This window comes from Triticum dicoccoides, chromosome 2B (genome assembly GCF_002162155.2).
Source record: "Triticum dicoccoides isolate Atlit2015 ecotype Zavitan chromosome 2B, WEW_v2.0, whole genome shotgun sequence".
Lineage (NCBI taxonomy): Eukaryota > Viridiplantae > Streptophyta > Magnoliopsida > Poales > Poaceae > Triticum > Triticum dicoccoides.
The window spans coordinates 777,510,673-777,530,590 of NC_041383.1; the positions used below are offsets into that span (position 1 = coordinate 777,510,673).

At 46.5% G+C, this 19,918-nt stretch overlaps 1 protein-coding gene, 2 non-coding genes and 1 pseudogene across 3 annotated transcripts; 3 read left to right on the forward strand and 1 right to left on the reverse strand.

Annotated features, from left to right (window-relative positions):
• The first annotated feature begins 1,633 nt into the window (after positions 1-1,633).
• TRNAP-UGG lies at positions 1,634-1,707 on the forward strand. The gene has a single exon. It is a non-coding gene; the product is annotated as a tRNA-Pro (tRNA).
• Positions 1,708-1,846: 139 nt separating this feature from the next.
• On the forward strand, positions 1,847-1,920 carry TRNAW-CCA. Its single transcript has one exon. It is a non-coding gene; the product is annotated as a tRNA-Trp (tRNA).
• Positions 1,921-6,493: 4,573 nt separating this feature from the next.
• Positions 6,494-10,927, forward strand: LOC119366232 (G-type lectin S-receptor-like serine/threonine-protein kinase B120). The gene is made up of 7 exons (XM_037631925.1): positions 6,494-8,534; positions 8,874-8,975; positions 9,062-9,249; positions 9,330-9,540; positions 9,636-9,873; positions 9,960-10,110; positions 10,184-10,927. The coding sequence occupies exons 1-7, from the start codon at positions 7,289-7,291 to the stop codon at positions 10,490-10,492; spliced, it is 2,445 nt and encodes an 814-aa protein (XP_037487822.1). The 5' UTR covers positions 6,494-7,288; the 3' UTR covers positions 10,493-10,927.
• A 2,352-nt stretch (positions 10,928-13,279) lies between these two features.
• LOC119361386 lies at positions 13,280-14,681 on the reverse strand (annotated as a pseudogene).
• Between the last annotated feature and the right edge of the window lie 5,237 nt (positions 14,682-19,918).

Genomic DNA, 19,918 nt, shown 5'->3' on the forward strand with positions numbered 1-19,918 from the left:
TTGAAGAGCGGACCTCTAGGTCTTTCCAGTAGGGTAGGTCCCAAAATATAGATTTCTTCTTCCACATGGGTGCGTGTCCCTCAGCGTCATTCGGAACAGATAGTCCGTCGGGACCCTTTCCAAAGATTAATTTTAAATCATTGACCATAGCAAGTACGTGATCACTGGTATGCATGGCGGGCTTCTTCCAGTGATCTGCCTCGCCTTTGAAGTGCTTGCCTTTCTTTCGACATTGATGGTTGGTCGGAAGGAATTGACGATGCCCCAGGTAAACATTCTTCCTGCATTTGTCCAGGTATATACTTTGCGTGTCATCTAAATAGTGCGTGCATGCGTGGTATCTCTTGTTTGTCTGTCCTGAAAGGTTACGAGAGCAGGCCAATCATTGATGGTGACAAACAGCAATGCATGCAGGTCAAATTCCTCCTGTTTGTGCTCATCCCACGCACGTACACCTTTTCCAATCCACAGCTGTAAAAGTTCTTCAACTAATGGCCTTAGGTACACATCAATGTCGTTGTCGGGTTGCTTAGGGCCTTGGATGAGAACTGGCATCATAATGAACTTCCTCTTCATGCACAGCCAAGGAGGAAGGTTATAGATACATAGAGTCATGAGCCAGGTGCTGTGATTGCCACTCTGCTCCCCGAAAGGATTAATGCCATCCGCACTTAAGCCAAACCATACGTTCCTTGCGTCACCTGCAAACTCCTCCCAGTACTTTCTCTCGATTTTTCTCCACTGCGACCCGTCAGCGGGTGCTCTCAACTTCCCGTCTTTCTTATGGCCATCTCTGTGCCATCGCATCGACTTGGCATGCTCTTTGTTTCTGAACAGGCATTTCAACCGTGGTATTATAGGAGCATACCACATCACCTTGGCAGGAACCCTCTTCCGGGGGCGCTCGCCGTCAACATCACCAGGGTAATCTCCTCTGATCTTATACCGCAATGCACCGCATACCGGGCATGCGTTCAAATCCTCATATGCACCAGATATTTTAAGGAAGGCAGAATTCTTTAAAGAAAAAGAAAGCACTTTGAGTTAATTGAAGAACTAAATGAATCAAAAAGTAGGATAGGAGAAGATTATTAGTATTCCTAGTTGTCTAATTATTTAGACACAATTTACCTCTTTCTTAATCCTATTTGGATTTATATTATATCGTGCTAATCCCGTAACTTTCTTATCTATTTGTGCATGCTATTAGAAAGGGAAATTCGATACAACCAACGCGCAAAACCTTCCGTCTTTCCTATGAAAACAACTTCCGCCTGGATAGAATAGTTAGCCAACATGAATTCCTGCTTATTGTCCTTCCTACCCATAAGTGAGAGCAAGGCCGAAGTAGAGCATAGAGCTTAGAAGTAGGATCTGGTAATTGGTTCTGCTCAGCAGATGCCTATATATTACCAAGGAAAAGTAATCCTTCTTTTATAGGCGAAATTATATTGGATTTTATATGTATATAATTCCTTAATTATATGAGACAAAAAAGAAGAAATGACACGAAGGTTCTATATATAGATAGAGAAAGAAAGAAGAAGAAAATAGAAAGAAGAAGAAAATTATGATGTGGAAAAGAAGACAGGAATTGTGTACAATGGCATTGTACAATAATTTAATTTGGAAAAGGGATGTAGCGCAGCTTGGTAGCGCGTTTGTTTTGGGTACAAAATGTCACAGGTTCAAATCCTGTCATCCCTACCTATTACTTCTTTCTTCTTTATATGCAGTAGCGACGAGATCAATTAAAGTAAAGTGGGTATAACTTAAATTTGTGGAGACTATACGTACGTGAGATACATTAGGAATAGAAAAAGATTTTCTTTTTGAATGAATGAAAGCGCTCTTAGTTCAGTTCGGTAGAACGCGGGTCTCCAAAACCCGATGTCATAGGTTCAAATCCTACAGAGCGTGATTCCATCTATCTTATGTCGAAGCAGAGTAAAATAACTTAACAAAATTGAATTGTAACTCCAATGTATAGGATGCAGTCTTTAGGGTATGCATGTATCTGCCGCACCTCCAATCCTAGAGGGCAAACAACCTTCTTTGCTGCATACCTACTGTCGGGCAATTCGTTATCCTTTGGAAGCTTCTTCTTCAATATTTTCAGTAGCTTCTCAAATCCTTTGTCAGGCACAACATTCTCTGCCTTCCACTGCAGCAATTCCACTACGGTACCGAGCTTTGTGTTACCATCTTCGCAATTGGGGTACAAACCTTTTTTGTGATCCTCTAGCATGCGATCGAACTTCACCTTCTCCTTTTTACTTTCACACTAACTCCTTGCATCAACAATGACCCCGCGGAGATCATCATGGGGCACATCGTCTGGTTCCTCTTGATTTTCAAGAGCTTCCCCCGTTGCAGCATCACCGTATTCGGGGGGCACATAGTTCTCATCGTCCTCTTCTTCTTCGATGTCTTCCATCATAACCCCTATTTCTCCGTGCTTGGTCCAAACATTATAGTGTGGCATGAAACCCTTATAAAGCAGGTGGGTGTGAATAATTTTTGAGTCAGAGTAAGACTTCGTATTCCCACATATAGGGCATGGACAACACATAAAACCATTCTGCTTGTTTGCCTCAGCCACTTCGAGAAAATCATGCACGCCCTTAATGTACTCGGAGGTGTGTTTGTCATCATACATCCATTGCTGGTTCATCTGCGTGCATTATATATAATTAAGTGTGTCAAAAACCATTACAGAACATCATGAATAGATAAGTAAGTGACCAAATTAATAGAAGTTCATCATCACATTAAAACCAAAGTACATACATAGTTCTCATCTAACAACATATAGCTCTCCAGAGCATCTAATTAATTAAACCATACATTGAAACTATGTAAAACATTTCAATGCGAAAACAAATGCGATCATAATCGCAACCAAGGTAACAATTGATCCAACAGCATAATGATACCAAGCCTCGGTATGAATGGCATATTTTCTAATCTTTTTAATCTTCAAGCGCATTGCATCCATCTTGATCTTGTGATCATCGACGACATCCGCAACATGCAACTCCATATCATCTTCTCCTCCTCAATTTTTTTTAGTTTTTCCTTCAAGAAATTGTTTTCTTCTTCAACTAAATTTAACCTCTCGACAATAGGGTCGGTTGGAATTTCCGGTTCACATACCTCCTAGATAAATAAAATCTATGTCACGTTGGTTGGCATAATTGTCATAAACAATAAATGAACCAAATAGTTATAAAGATAATATATACCACATCCGAATCATATACAGGACAAGGGTCGATGGGGGCGAATACCAAAACCAACACACTAAATAATAAGAAGCAATAATAAAAGTAAGAAAATTATGCACGTATCTATATAAACATACAAGTAAGAATTTTTTCCTTTCAGAAAGAAGATAAGAACAAGAGGCTCACCACGGTGGTGCCGGTGACGAGATCGGCGCGGGCGATCAACGGCGGTGAAGATGGGGACGGGACGTGACAGACCGCTAAACCTAAACAAATATTGAGGAAAATGGAGCTTGGAGCTCAAGCTTGGAGAGGAGAAAGCTTAAGTAGTGTGGCTCGGGCATTCCATCGAACACCTGTGTGCATAGGAGGTGAGCTAGAGCACCACAAAGCTCTCTCCTCACCGGCCAGGAAAAACAAAGCAGTGGAGTGCTCTGCTCGCGGGCGAGGGGTATATATAGGAAACTCATTGGTCCCGGTTCGTGGCATGAACCGAGACTAAAGGTCACCCTTTCGTCCCGGTTCATGCCACAAACCGGGACCAATGGTGATGGGCTAGGAGCGAGGCCCATTGGTCCCGGTTCGTCCCACCCACCGGGACCAAAGGGGCCAGACGAACCGGGACCAATGCCTCCACGAGGCCCGGCAGCCCCTGGCCTCAAGAACCGGGACACGCACCATCCAGATCAGCTCTGGTCGTCCTAGGTCGCTCGCGCACTTCACTCACCGTTTAGCGGGCCACTGCTCCGCAGAATGAGCTACGATTTTCGTCCATAAGCGGGCCAAGGCCCAGGTCCAGTCCAGCAGGTCACCTACAATTGCGTACTATTAATCTCCTTCAGCATCGAGCTAACCCTAGGTGTTGCCGTCTCCGTCGCCGTCGCCTCCGCCATGACCTTCTGCTAGCTGCTCCTTCCCAGTCACCACTGTCACGACCATGCCTTTCCAGTAGCCGACCTTCGATGCTCTCTGCTCGTGGCTGCATCCTGTACGGTGTGGCAGCAGCACGAATCACAAGACGTGGGAAGGATGTGGTGGCGGCACAAGAACGCAAGAGGAGAAATGTCTGTCTCTCTGGATCCATGGAAGATGGCGCTGCGATCTGCATGCATCAACTGCCGTGGCTGTCTTCTCCTACCATTTCGCCCGTTGTGTGTGCAGCGGGATCCAGATTCGGAGGTAGCCTCCGTGGACGCGCATTCTCAACTTCTCAACTCCTTTCCCTTCACCTTCATGTCCGCACCAAACCTAGCACATTTGATGAAAAACTTTCTCTCTCTCTCTTACATGGGGAGGTGGGAGTAGGGGAGCAGTGTACAGTACTATATCCCTGCTACACTACCCCCTCTGCAGAACCTGTAAGTAACCTGATCGACAATACCCATTGAACATATTTATCTGATGATTATGCTCAATTCTCTCGGGAATTTTATTCACCTGCTTAGTGATGAATGATTAATTTTTTCATGTACCCAGCTTTCTAGAAATGTACGATATTTGTTATCTTTTGGCACATAAGTATCTTTATGTTTAAGAAAATCACAGCATCAAAACCATGGAATCTCTATATTATTGTTATTAGGAAAGATAATATCAAAGCTAAGGGACAAAGAAGAAGGGAAGAATGCAAGTATCGGTGAGTCGTGCCAGGATGAAGATGAATTATGCATGGCACAAATCTGGGTCCATGGTCATGACACGGCATGTCAGGCGTCCGGCAAGATATGAGTTTTTTTTAGTTTTTTTTTGCGTTGCTCTTTAATCTCCAACTATCAATGTATATATAATTTCACCAGACTACGAAGAATAGATGCTAATGCTCCTGATACTAGCTTTCTTTTTCTTTTTTTGGCAGCATGGCCATGGTACGTGTTTGTCTCATCAGGAGTAATCAGAGTAGCTGGAAAGAGCATAGGGATATATACTATCAACACTTGCACCGTGAGTGTTTGGCAGAGTGGCAGACACAACACCGAAGCATATTTTAGTTCTCTCATGCAATGTTTTTGCTTTTCTTCTCAATGTGAGATGGCCAAGGGTACTTAGATAAAAAAACATGTCTTTCCTATAATGTGTGTAATCTATGGTTATGTGTTTAACAAAGTAATTTAGCGGATTACCATTTCTATTTTCAGGAGAATAACTATTATGTTGCTACCAGAAAGGTAACACAGTCTTCTTCATTTGTTTCCTACATATCCCTGCTGTATTGAGTATTGAACTACTTATTGCATATCCCATGAACTCTCAGCATTCTTCGACATGCTCTTTTGGCAGACACGAATGTTCCCTTTATAGCCTGAGAGTTCCCTTTATCCATATCCCTCCCTCTACTGCTGGCAAACATGTTGTCTTGGAGAGACATAATATACATCTTACAAGGAAAACAGGAGTATAGTAATATGTTTGATTTCTCTTGACTCCTTTCTTATGCGTTGCTATTAATGTAACTGTGCGTCTCCCATCCAAGGTTTCAAACATCATGGTCCAGCTAAGAAGTATGTTCATATTTCACATACCGTGGTCAAGGCATGTAGCATCATGTGTGATGGATGTGAAGTATACAGATGGTTGTTTTTGGCCTTGCGGCTATTTAAAACCATGGTTGCAGACAAAACTACCTGGAAGGCCGTAGTTGTTTTTGGTCTGAATAAGATCGAATTTAATCACCACAACAAGTCGTCAGTGTTAGTTTGTGCTTTGCACAAGGTGCTTGACATGTAATTTAATCATTATATTTGTGACTGTCATCGAGTAAAACCAAAAATGTAACAATTGCTATTACTCTGTTTATTCAGCTCCTAACTTATTGTCCATTGAATTTCATGTGAAAGATATGGTTTAGCATAACCATTCAGATAGGTTTTTACACTGAAAATGTTTAATTCTTCAAAAACAGATATACTTCTAATGGTAAACCTTACTAATTTGAACTGTTAAAATAGAATCATGTGTTTCAACCATCTTGATTATATATTTCTTTTCCCAAGATGGACGGGCGCAGCAACGCACGCCTTCATGTTCTAGTAATCTCTGTAAGGTGTGGATGCATGTTCCACCAGACTGTATCTTACAGGTTGTAGCGGACGAAATCCCTGGTTGGGAGGTTTAAATAAAGTTCGGTGTGAGTTTTAGAAAAAAAGAAGAAAAAAGTGAAAAAAAAAAACGGAAGAAAAAATAAATCTCTGAATGCTTTGTTCGCCGCTGGACCGGCCCATTCTGGCAGCTCTTGACGCGAGTCGCGCCCCATCCCTGCCTCCCGCTGTGGCCGCTGCTTGTGCCGCCGCCGGCGGTGGCTAAGCCAGCTACTGACGCCACCGCCGCTTTTATCTTGTCAGCCTTACATGTGCCTCCCCGGCGATTTCCCTTGCATGTGCCTCACATCATCGCGCCGTCGTGTCCATTCTCCGCTGATTTCCCTTGCCCCCCCGGCCGCGCGCCGTCGCCAGCAGCGATGGACCCGCCACGCTTACCGCCGGTATACTAGTCGCTCGGCTTGGTGCGCCGCACTCCCCTACGCCGTCGGCGTCCGCCGACACCATCGCCGCGAGCCACCCCGCCGGAGCTCCACCTGACGGTAACCAATTTCTTACCATTATCCCCTTTCCTGTTCTTCAGTAAGAATACTACTTGTGCAGTTTTACTACTACTAGTACTTCTTAGCCCACGCTTTCGTATGCCGCCAAGAGCAAGTTTGCCTGCTGTACGCAACACAACGAAAAGGCTATAGCCTGCTAGAAGATATTTCTTGGTGCGAACCTCCCCACGGAGACCAGAGCAGCAGCCAATGCTGAATAATAATACTCACTCTTGCACCTTGTATTGTGTGGTCATCCGAGACTCCTGCAAATGTGATTGACTGATGAGCTAATTTCAACAAAAGCCACACAAAAGCCAGAGCAGCGTTTTCCTCTACTACCTTGTGGCCTTAGATCGTCCAAGGCTCCGATCAAGCAATCGATTCCGAAGCATCTTCATGCCATTCTCCCTCTAAAAATATCCCTTGCCTTTGATCCTCACAGCAGAGACATGAGGCATCTGCGAGAGAAGGCTGAATAGGTATGGCTCCCCTCCAAGTTTTTGTCCTCCTGTCACTGATTTGTCTCTGCAAATCCGACGACCGAATTACTCCCGCAAAGCCACTCGCCGCCGGCGACAAGCTCGTCTCAGACAATGGTGTCTTTGCTCTTGGCTTCTTCTACCCAAAGAACTCAACTGCAGACTCATATGTCGGCATATGGTACAACAACATCCCTGAGCCTACATATGTGTGGGTTGCTAACCGCGACAACCCAATCACCAACGCTTCTCCTGGGAAGCTGGTTCTGACCAACAACTCCGACCTCATCTTGTCTGACTCCCAAGGCCGCGCTCTTTGGACAACCATGAACAACTTCACATCCGGAACCACCGGAAACGCTGCTATACTGCTCGACTCTGGAAACTTGGTCATCCGGATGCCAAACGGCACAGACATATGGCAGAGCTTCCATCACCCAACCGACACCATCCTCCCCGGCATGCCTTTACCACTGAGTGCAAATGATGATATCTACACTCGCCTTGTTGCTTGGAGGGGTCCTGATGAACCAGCCACCAGCGACTACTCCATGGGCGGTGACCCTAGTTCGGACCTCCAGGTTGTCATCTGGAATGGGACGAGACCGTATTGGCGCAGGTCTGCGTGGAATGGTGAACTGGTCACTGCCTCATATCAAGGTAGCGCTGGCTTCATCATGACCCTAAGAATTGTCTACAGAGGGGATAAGTTATACATGACATTCACCGTCTCTGACGATTCGCCAAGCATGCGAATGGTGCTGCACTACACGGGCATGTTCAGGTTTCTGGCGTGGAACAGCAACTCGTCAACATGGGAGGTTTTCACAGAGCAGCCAAGTCCTAGCTGTGACCGCTACGCCTATTGCGGACCATTTGGCTACTGTGATGCCACTGAAACAGTTCCGAAATGCAACTGCCTCAGTGGGTTTGAGCCTGATGGTGTTAACTTCTCCAGAGGGTGTCGGAGAAAGGAGGATCTGAAATGTGATGGTGGCGATAATTTCTTGACCTTGAGAGGTATGAAGATCCCCGATAAGTTTGTATATGTCAGGAACAGAGGCATCGACCAATGCAGAGCAGAGTGCAGCCGTAGTTGCAATTGCACTGCGTATGCTTATGCTAACCTGCAAAATGGCAGCACGTCTGATGACGTGTCAAGGTGCTTGATTTGGTTGGGGGAGCTTGTCGACACGGGAAAGTTTCGTGATGGCGAGAACCTGTACCTCCGTCTAGCCAGCTCAACAGGTATACATCTTTCCTTGTGCGCTTTTGTATGGCGTGACATATCCCTTCTATCTTGAATGCTAGATGTGGTTTGGGATGACACAATAATTACGACAAACACAACATCGCAAGAAATGTGTATCAAATTTTGAAAGCATCATTCTCTTGCTGGACTATATTTCTGTCTTTCTGCAGTTGAGAAACAGAGTAATGTATCGAAGATTGTGCTCCCAGAAATGGCTAGATGCGGTTAGGAAGATGATGTACTGATCAGTGATCACGACAAACACAACACCAGCAAAAAATGCATGTTATATTTTGAAAGCATCATTCTCTTCCTAAATTTCTGGCTTTTTGCAGTTGACAAGGAGAGTAATGTATTGAAGATTGTACTCCCAATAATAATTGCTAGTATTCTAATACTCACATGCGTCAGCCTTGTGTGGATATGCAAGTCAAGAGGTAAAAACAATATTTGCTCCCTTTTACAGGATGCAATTCATGAGTTATTCATAAGAAACAATATTGATACAAAGCTATTTCTGTAGGCAAACGACGAATCAAGAAAATTAAGAATAAATATGCACGACAACAGTCGAAAAATTCCAAATCTATCGAACTTGAGAACGAAACCATAGAACTTCCATATATTTGCTTTGAAGATGTTGTTACTGCAACGGACAATTTCTCAGACTACAACATGCTCGGGAAAGGTGGCTTCGGGAAAGTTTACAAGGTAAAAAAAATTAACCTGATCATCGTCGATACAAAAAAGTTCCCATCTTTTGTTCAATTGAAGAATGATGTGTTGTTTAGGGACGGTCACAAGGTGGCTATGAAGTTGCTGTCAAAAGGCTAAGTAAGAGTTCTGGTCAAGGGGCTGACGAGTTCAGAAATGAAGTGGTTCTGATTGCCAAATTGCAGCATAGAAACTTAGTTAGGCTTCTTGGTTACTGCACTCACGAAGATGAGAAGTTATTGATATATGAATACTTACCTAACAAAAGCTTAGACGCCTTCCTTTTTGGTATGTTCTGCTCTCATGGTCATGTCTCATCATTCTTAGAATCACTGAATTTGTGATGGTTGTTAATGCTTTGAACTTTGCACTTTTCTTGCAAGATGCCACAAGAAATTTTGTGCTTGACTGGCCGATCCGGTTTAAGGTAATTAAAGGGATAGCGAGAGGGCTTCTTTATCTCCATCAAGATTCAAGGCTAACAATAATCCATAGAGATCTCAAAGCAAGCAATGTCTTGTTAGATGCGGAAATGAACCCTAAAATATCAGATTTTGGTATGGCAAGGATCTTTGGAGGAAATGAACAACAAGTGAACACTGTCCGTGTTGTTGGGACATAGTAAGTAATATATGCACCAGGTAAAGCTTAAGATGGTAATTTTCTTCAACTTAACTAATTCAATTTTTTTTGAATGATTCAAACAGCGGTTACATGTCTCCTGAATATGCAATGGAAGGTTCCTTTTCTGTCAAGTCTGACACCTATAGCTTTGGTGTTCTACTCTTGGAGATTGTAAGCGGGTTAAAGATCAGTTCATCCCATCTCGTCATGGACTTTCGAAGCCTTATAGCTTATGTAAGTTCACTAAAATGCTCGAAAGTTTAACAAATCCAAAAATCATATTAAATTGATAATTTTATTGACTTAGGCATGGAGCTTATGGAAAGATGGAAATGCAAGAGAATTGGTGGACTCGTCCATTACGGAGATCTGTCCACTTCATGAAGTTCTGCGGTGTATTCAGTTAGGTCTCTTGTGTGTTCAAGACGATCCAAGTGCTCGTCCACTCATGTCATCCACCGTGTTCATGCTAGAAAATGAAACAGCCCCGCTTCCTACTCCAAAGGAGCCTGTATATTTTAGGCATCGGAAGTATGAAGTTGAAGACCAAAGGCATGACTATGACCTGGAAATGTCTCTTAATGGCATGACTATGACAATGGAAGAGGGGCGTTAAATGTGTAGTTCAATTGTTTTCCTTTTTGTAAAGTTATCTATTTTCATAGACGGATTCCATATTCTGTGAACTGCACTAGTGGAAGACCACCTGATCATGTGTGGATCACTACTTACGCAGTTGTTCCCTCTTAATGAATTTTCTGCATCCCAGCTTCCTCAGTTAGTCAATGGGTCTGGAACTCTGAATTGCTGTACTGGTAACAAGGCTGATAGAAACTCCATGTTTTCTCTGAGCTGTGCAACTGAATCATAATGCAGCAGGAAGAACTGAGATGGTACACATGGAGTATTAATTCAGGTGCCTGCAATGTGCCCCCTGAATGAACTATTTTCCTCCAAGGCGCCTTCTTTTAGGGTATAAGACATTGTTTGATACGGGAAATGTGGGCCGTATGGTCGTAGTACAGCGTGTTTGTTCATGCCTTCATGGTACGTCGCTTCTTTGAAATTCTGCTATAATCCTGAACCCTGTACCCTGACCATTATGAGATGCTATGCTGAATGATTAGCAGAGTTATTCTTTATATACTGGCAGCATGTTCTGACCATTATATTATGTTTTAGCAGCATCTATATGGTTGAACAGCTGGATGTTCTATTTTTAGTGTAGTCACTTTTTGTAGATTATTATGACTATTCTGATACAAGTATTTTTGTTATTGTTAGCAAAATACACTCCCCAATTGGTTCTCATCCATGCTCCACATGAACATCAATGCTGCACATTATATGGAGGGCTGCTTCCGAGAAATGGTTTGTCAAGTACATGTCGGGCTTGGTATTTGCAGGCCATGTCCATGCTTATGAGAGATCCCTAAATTCTTCAGTTCATTCTTGATACAGGCTCCTTATGTGCAAATAAATTGCTGAGTTTGGTCTGAACTTTGTATACCTCATCTTTCAGAGTCTGATGAATTTGTTGGCAAAACTGAGTGTTGATTTCTCATGGTACTTTTCTGTGTGAACTGCGCTTGCAGTACTGTGTAACCAGTGTCAGACAGTGCTTGAGAAGGTGTATAAATTTCGTCTGATGTCAAACAGTGCAGAGTTTGACCAAATTTGTAGGAAAACTATCAAGAACTACAATACTAAACAGTTTTTGATAGTATTTCCTAAAAGACATTAGAAAAATGTATGTATATGAAATGCAAATGATTTTCCAAACAAAATAGTACAGGTAGAGCAAATGTAGCTATTTTATGATGAAATTTCCCCATCCCATAGTTCAGATGCACAGGGCTTCCTATTCATCTGAGTGACCTAGCCATCTGCAAGCTCAAGTTTGAGTGAAGTAGATGAAAATAAGCGTGTAGTATAAAATATTGAATAATGAAAAGTAAACCGAAAATTCGTTTCTGATCTCGGGCTCAGATGGACCTGTTATCACGCTCATCCGTGCACCTCGCGATTAGAGCCTCCTCGCGTATTTCCCGGCTGTATCCCAGGCGTATATCGCTAAATCATTTAAGGCGCCTCCCTATTTATTGCTGTCTGTTGAGGGGATCGCCGTCTCGGCCCGTATTACGGTGCAGGGATTTTTATGAGCCCACCTGGTCCGTCTGGCTCTTCTCAAAAAAAAAAAAAAAACTTGGTCGATCCATATCAAACAGCCAATTACCCCAATCTCTTACCATATTTGTCTGCATCCTAATCCTCGCTCTGTTCTCTATATCCCCGTTCTTCTCCTGATTGCTCTGTACATGCGGCCATGCACCGAAGGCTGCAAGGTGAGTGTCTTTTTTGAGGGGACTGCAAGGCCAGTGTCAATCATCTTCAACAGAAGTATCTCAACTGAATTCACGAATGTGATCATTGGGGAGTTCAGGTGAAGGGACGAGAGTTCAGGTCATTGAGTATTGTCCATCAAAATCTTGAATTCTGTTGGGATGCTCACGGTCTAGTGAAACCTTCAGTTGGGATTACTAATAAAGTGGCAGATTATAGGAATCTGCGCGTAACAACAGTCATCCATCGCAAGAAACAATCCCCTCTCGAGGGCGAGATTGAGAGTAGTTCTGTGAAGAACCCACCTGTCTTCCCGCAAAAAAAAGAAAAGAACACACCTGTCAACTGGATCATCAAGAACTCCGGGCCATCCTGCGCCATCGTCAGCCCTGATTTTACATATGTGCCGTCACACAAAGTCGTCGCACCGAACGCTCTGGTGGCAGATGAGTTCCACCTCCCCGGCAATCTTCCACTACGCTCTACCAAATCGCCTTAAGCTTGTGCAGTCATACTAATCCACTTGTCTGCACGTCATCTATACCACGGGAAGGCTCAGACAAAAGCGAACGATCATGTGCCATGGATCAGAAGTTCAGAACCCAGGGAAGACGGCGCCGTCAATCTATCGTTCAAATCAGCCTCCCGCCCTACGCGCAAGGCCCACAGTAGCGCACTATTCATGACTGTATATAATCTGTATCTTGATTTTCCACGAACCAGACCTGCCATCTGACACTAGTTTTCCCCAATCCCCATACAACAATCAACGAACAGGATATCATGTGCATCTGAGCCTGGGCACCAAAACGCCATGTCCAAAGTAAACATGACACTTAGCTATGTGGGAGTACTTAACATGGAATCACAAGTCAAATAAGACCCCCCAAATCCAAAATAAAACTTCACTTCAAATGCTCTGGATGAAACATAACTCTGGCCTCTTATTAGTTGGTGACTCTGTTCGATGCCTTAAAGTTCTCAGCCATCAAATAGCTGTCCCAACATCTCTTCCAAGACCGCGGGAGTGCTGTTTCCGCGGCTAGCGTGCTCCGCTAGCTCAGGATGCTTCTTCAGATGGTCGTTGTAACTTGAGATGACTCTCTCGATGATAGCCCTTCGTAGCGCATCTCTGAGCCGAGGGTCTGGAACCTTCCAGAACTTCTGGGCATGGTAGGTTTTATGAAACGCTGACTCGAATTTAGCCAGCGAAGAGGTGTTGGTCAACCAGCGACGCAGCGGTCCAGAAGGATTCGGTTTCGATACGGAGGAGATCACATGAGCCCACGAAACATCAAGATAACTATCCATGTGGTTTTTGTATTCAAGTGTAAGTTCAAGTCCCTGGTGGTGTTCAGAGTCTCCATGAACAATGTCCCTGGTGGCTATGAAATAGGAATTGTTTAGCAGGAATAGGTACCTCAGGCTTAGATCCAAGCACAGCTCCGATTTTCTCTGAAGCAGATCATTCAAATATTTGATCGTGTCATCTATGAGGCCATGAAGATTTCCAGTGTTGTGGCTTGGTGCAAAGTCGCGCGTCGACACCAATGTGTCCGTGATGGACACGATGTAACCCACCATCAACCGGGTGTTCCTGTGAACCCCACCTCCTCCTTGTGGAAACTCGATAGCCCACGAGTCATCGTCCTCCATGAGTGCCCTGACTTGCTCCATTGTGGTGGATATAGCCTCGCATAGCTTGTTTCTTTCTGTCCCCAACGAGCGGCCTATCTCGTTGAATACGCTCTTGGCTTCTGGTTCTGAATAGAACACATCCATAGTGAACATGTAGGAGTAGGACGCGGTGCAGACACAAATATACATATCTAGCACGGCCCGCAGCTTCCCCGCCTTGAGCACTGAGATGACGGCGTCGACAAAGGCGAGCATCTTCAAGATGCTTGCTTTGCCAAACCTTGCGAGCATAACGTCTGAACATTGCGGAGCACCTCAGACATACTGGAGATTGTTACCATGAGAGCTCGAATCCACCTCTGGACCAAGTCTTGGAGGAGCCATGACGGCGATTCGGCTTGAAGCTGGAGCTGCTGACATAAGCCAGTCTTGTTGTGGATTTGGAGAACCCAGCCCACGTCAAGCTCGAGGAACCAATTCTCCATGCCGCCGCCGCCGTCGAATTCTCGGACCATGCGCTGGGCATAACCGTCACTGACCATTTGGATGGCGATCACCGTGAACTCATGGGCGCCGAAGTCCGGTTCAGCAGCAGAGATACCGGAGTCGTTGGACGGATAAGAATTCGACGCGCCGGAGTGGTTGGAGTAGCTGGATCCGCTTTGACTGGACTGGGAGTGGTCGAAGAAAGCCGAACTTTTCAGCCCTCCAGACACGGCGACCAGCCGGATCCGGTCGCGGTAGAAGCCGCGCGCTCGGTCGGGAGCCGCGGAGCCATTGGCGTTGGTGCTCCCATCCGGCGCGGCGGCAAGCCGCCCCGCCATGCTGGCCGCTGCTCTGTGGAAGGATGGAGGACGCCCTTGGTCGAGCTCGGTCGATGATATTGGTGGCGGAGTGAACCACAAGTGCAGCGTTCCACAAGGAGTAGCCTGGATGCATAGTGGAACCCGCCTCCTCTAGCTCCCTCCGCCCAACCAACTCCTCCTTACCTCGCGCTCATCGCCGATGACGTCGGATGCGAATCGCTACAGGGGTGGTCAAAGGCTATGGCGGGGCGAGATCCTTGGCAGCCGATTCAAGATTTCAAGCTCCTGCGCAGCCAAATCGAGCGCCACGGCGGTCAGATCCATCTCCACGGCGGCATTCGCTTCCATCAGGCAGGACGACGAACGACCACCTCCTTCGAGGCAATCGCTTCCAGGGCGAAGCGGGCGAGCTTCCCCGTTGGCCGGATTTGACGGAGAAGATAGCTCCATCCTCCATGCCAGATTTGGGTTGAGGTGAATCGCAGGAGTTCTTGCCATCGTTTGTTCTGGGTTCTGGACTCCACCATCATTGCCAAACAGACACCATCGCCCCTGAAATGGCCACCTTAACAAACTACACGGCAAAGATCCCTCAAAGCATGCAACGAAGATGCCGCCATCCACCAGTCTCTGGGTTGTGGCCGGCTTTGAGACGATGCCCCCAAGAAGGAAGAAGACGTGAAGGCGCCTTCATCGCCGATCTTGAGGATCTGAGCTTTCCCTCCGGAGCCAAGGCCACGGGGATAGGGATGAGCACCACACAACAACAACGCTTCCAGGAAAGAGCACGACGCCCACGGGCATCGCTGTTGCCTGATCCGGCAAAGGCCGAGCATAGGATTTCTCCCGGAGATACTCAACCATCAACTGCTCGCACTGGCATAGCCAAGAAACCCCATCCTACCGAGGGCGACAACGAACTGGTCATGGGTTCCCATGACCCACCACGTCTAGACACACGCACCACCCCCCAGCCGAAGCCGCTAGCACCAAATTCGGGGCCACCACTCCAACAGCCTCCACCATGCCACAACCACGTCGGGCTAGCAAGATGGCCAGATACGTCGCACCAAGCCTGGAGGGGGGCCGCCACACCCCACCCCATCCCGCCGAGCAGAGCTGCCGGGCCGAAGCCTGAGCAACCCTCAGCAGCCGTAGCACCACCGGTGGAGTGAGTGGCAAGCAGCCAAGAGCCACCAGCCGCATCACTACCCGCCGCATCCACACGTGAGAAGCTGCCGGAGCACCGCCAACCGCCAAGCCGTCCCTGCCGGATCTCATTGAGGTGCCCCAAGGCCGCTCCCCAAGCCACATGAAGAAGGACACACATCTCTCGGTTGCCTCGTCGCTGCCCATGCAGCCGAAGGGGACTGCCGCATCTGCAGCCACACCGACCAGACTGGCATCACGACCAACCATGGTGCCGCCGCCGCGAGCTCCCAGCACCGCTGTCAGAACAACGTATGGGTGCCCCGCCAGCACCGCGCGAGTGCCAGCGGCAAGCCGCTTGATTTGGCCCATCCTCTGGCATCTAGGTTTGGCGCACTGGTGCGGCCAGGAGCGGCACTCGAGAAAGGACATACCATTCTATACAGAAATTTGGACAACCTTTGTGTAGGTAATTTTCATATTAATGTGCGAACAAAAATCTTAACAATTTTCAACATGATAGCTGACATGGCGTACTGACCGGGAACTATTAATATGTGACTTTTGGCATTTAATGAATAAGAAACAAAATGTATTCAGAATCAGAGAGGTATGTTCCGGTTCTTATACGATTGTGGGTTATAATTTGACCGTTCTTATCATGGGTTATAAAACTGAAAACATTATTAATTGTATGCATAAAATAAATAAATGAATGTGAAACTTCATTGTAAATTCATCTTTGCCACTCCATGTAATCGGAAACAAAAAAAATATTAACACGTTGATGCATAAGACAAGCGATGGTCTTGAGGCAGGAGGGTCAGAGGAGGGTGACGAGACCTAGTCTCCATGGTGGTCTTCTCGTATGGTCCTATGGTGATATGACATAAATCCAATGGTGAAAAGTAATCAAAGCGGGTTCTCCCTAAATCCAATGGTCCAAATCAGAATATCAAACAAATTTAGTTACAAAGTTCTACAGATTAAAGATAACTGACAAACAATAGTACAAGAGCATACATGTTTGCTGACGGCAACTATAATCTGAAATCCAAAAGCTTAAATAATCTCAAAGTTGAAATACCGCATCCTTGCAGCTATGTCTCCACTGACAAATTGACTTCTTGCTAATAGAGAAGCCCAACGATTAGTGGTAAGCAACAAAAATGCCCGCACTATCATTACCACACTGAGACATTCTTCTTGATCGTATGCCCACAGTATCGTACAGGAACACACTGGTAGTATCCACTTCATCTGCAAATAGCAGCAATAAAATTTAGCACGAAAGAGCATAATTTATATATGACAAACTGTATCGGTTGTACAATCTTTTATTTTGAGGCAAACATTATACAGTATGTACTCTGTACTACTTGCCAATTCACAAGATATACAGTGCAGTAGCAGCAATCGATCATCATTCTCTGCTCACCCTCTTTCTCTGGACCAGAGCAAGCATACCGCCGGTCAATCAACCTTATATAAGGCCCTAATGAAAAGTGAAAACTGGGAAGAAAGAGCATTACCTACGATAGTTAGTAATCTGATCATCTGATGTAGACTTGGGTACGAACCGCGGTAGTAGAATTTTCAATGTCAACGTCGACAACAGCCCAACTGAAGCAGCATGACTAATCAATATATTTATTGGGTGTCATATGACTTAGAATCATTTTAAAGTACTTTTCATGTTTTCGTAACAACCCAATTGAAGCAGCATGAGTAATCAATAGATTTATTGGATCTAGCAAAGTGGTGCATATATATCTTACACCTGCTATTTTTCACAATTGATGATCATGTCTTGTTACTATTAATTAAAGGATGTTCTCTCCCTCATTATCATGAAGACTACGTCAGTGCAATCTCAAGGAATTCGAGGATCATGCAGAAATTCTCATCCACTTCTAACTTGCGTGCCTGGTGTAAAATATAGCGCAAGGTCTGCAGGTAAGCGATTATAGAAATCCGGCAGATATAAACCTTGGTCGCCCACAAACCTGATGTACATCAGTACTTCATGCTATGTCCGTTGGAATCTAATAAGCCGGTCTAATTGAAAAAAGTTTATTGGAATTTACAAAGCCTGACCTCGGCAGAGCTGATGCTCGTTTTTGATACAGGTGGGGCATGCCAACACAGCGGAAGCGGCATCCATGTCGGTTCGTGACGAATGGCTGCGACGTTGCCCACCTCCTTACCGGATAAGGCGGCTCTCACCTTGTGGCAGCGGTCGTGTGTCCTCAACAATGAGTCCGACTCCTGTGTCCTTGCCAGAGGAGGTCCTCAGATGCGGCAGATACATGGGGAATCAGTGCGCCATTGATAGAGAGGCCACCATCGACGGCGGTCTACACGATCTGCGCGGCCATGGCCACGGAGATGCCCGATGTGCCAGAGGCAAAGGTGACCATGACTCTTAACCGAACAACGTCGGATTAGACTGGGATCTTGGAACCCTTGATACCTAGTGAAGGTGCTGACGACACGATGCCAAGGAGGATGGATGGCAGCCTGCGGGGAGCGGCCGAGCAGCCCATCCCATGCATGAGCATGCACGAGAGACAGAGAGGGAGGAATCCGGGATGGGGTAGGGCACCAGGCTACATGGTGGCGGCGGCACTCGGACTCTTCGAGTGGTAGGGCAAGACGACAGAAGTGAGATGAGGTGTCCGCTTTTTTCTTGTTGCTGCCATTGGATAATCAAATTAAGTAGGTACATAAATTAAGTAGCTGGAGAATCAGAGAGTCCTCAATCAAAAAGCTAAATGTCAGTGAAACATATTATGTGGACTGAAGGCCTCACGAACACCATGAGACATATAGCTTGAGAATCATAGATGATTGATGTCTACCACTGAGAGCTGCAGCCAATGTGTGCACTGGCTTCGGTATAATAATAGTGTTAATTGTTACAACAATGAGTCTGCACCGGACCAACCCTTCATGCTTGTACTGACTGACTTACTTCTGCAGACAAGCTATGGCCGTGAGACGGGGAGCACTACCAGAATAACTGGCGATGCCGACGGCCGAACCTATGCCGATGGCCCCCGTCGGCATAGATAGGCCTATCCCGACGACCCAGAACAGGCTGTCAGCATAGAAAAGCCGTCGGCGCATATCGATCTATGCCGACGGCCCCCGTCGGCAAACCTCAGCCGTCGGCGTCGTGAGAAATATGCCTATGGTTGTCGTCGGCATAGAGGAGCCCGTCGGCATAATACGTGGGCCCGGCTAGCCGGGCGGAAACGGCCTTTTGACGGCGTCAGTCTACGCCGATGGGCTAACGGCGGCCGTCGACATAGCCCCCATGTCTTCGATCCGCGTCGCCCGCCACGTCATCGATCCACGCCGCTCGCCGGTCCGTGGGGTGGCAAATCTATGCCGACGGCCTGGTCGTCGGCATATGCCTGGCCCATGGATGTTGCCACGTCATCGATCCCCGCCCTTTGCCACGTCATTGATCCGTGGCCGTGTGTGCTATTTTTTTTTAATTTTTTAATTTTTTATTTATATTATTTACTTTTTCCTGTTTTTTCACAACATAAATGTGCCTTATCTAACAAAAAATACCCCGATGGTATATCGATTGCCCCCCTCACGGATGTTGCTGCCGCCGTGCCCCACAGAGACTCCGGTGAGGGGGGCACACCCCGGAGCTGCGTGCCGGGTGCTTGCGCCAGCCACCACGCTTCCACAACCGTAGGAGGGCCCAAAGCAACACCTAGCGGCGTTGCTACCCCACCTCCCAGGTACACCGTCCCGTCTAACCGGGCCCTCATACATGCGGGGCGGTGTGGTGCCATGTGTGAAGAGGCGGGACGGGGGCCCTGGGGGGATAGCAATACCACCGGAGCGTTGCACCGGGCCCTCATACATGCAGGGTGGTGTGGTGCCATGTCCAAAGAGGCGGCGCGCATCTCCGGGGTGTGCCCTCCCTCACGGATGGCGGCGCCGCCGGCACCTGGAGGGGGGAAACGGACGCGCCGGGTCTACACGGAGGGGATCTTGCTGTGGGTCTGGCCCGGATGTTGCTCCAAAGTGTTCCTATGGGCTGAACTAACACAACCGGGTGGAGAGTTCCACTGGTCAAAGCC

Excerpts from the sequence above, each read along its gene's own strand:
- LOC119366232 (XM_037631925.1), top strand. The coding sequence starts at position 7,289 with ATGGCTCCCCTCCAAGTTTTTGTCCTCCTGTCACTGATTTGTCTCTGC. Across the intron at positions 8,976-9,061 it reads GTGGATATGCAAGTCAAGAG|GCAAACGACGAATCAAGAAA; the intron begins GTAAAAACAATA and ends CTATTTCTGTAG. Across the intron at positions 9,874-9,959 it reads GTCCGTGTTGTTGGGACATA|CGGTTACATGTCTCCTGAAT; the intron begins GTAAGTAATATA and ends TGATTCAAACAG.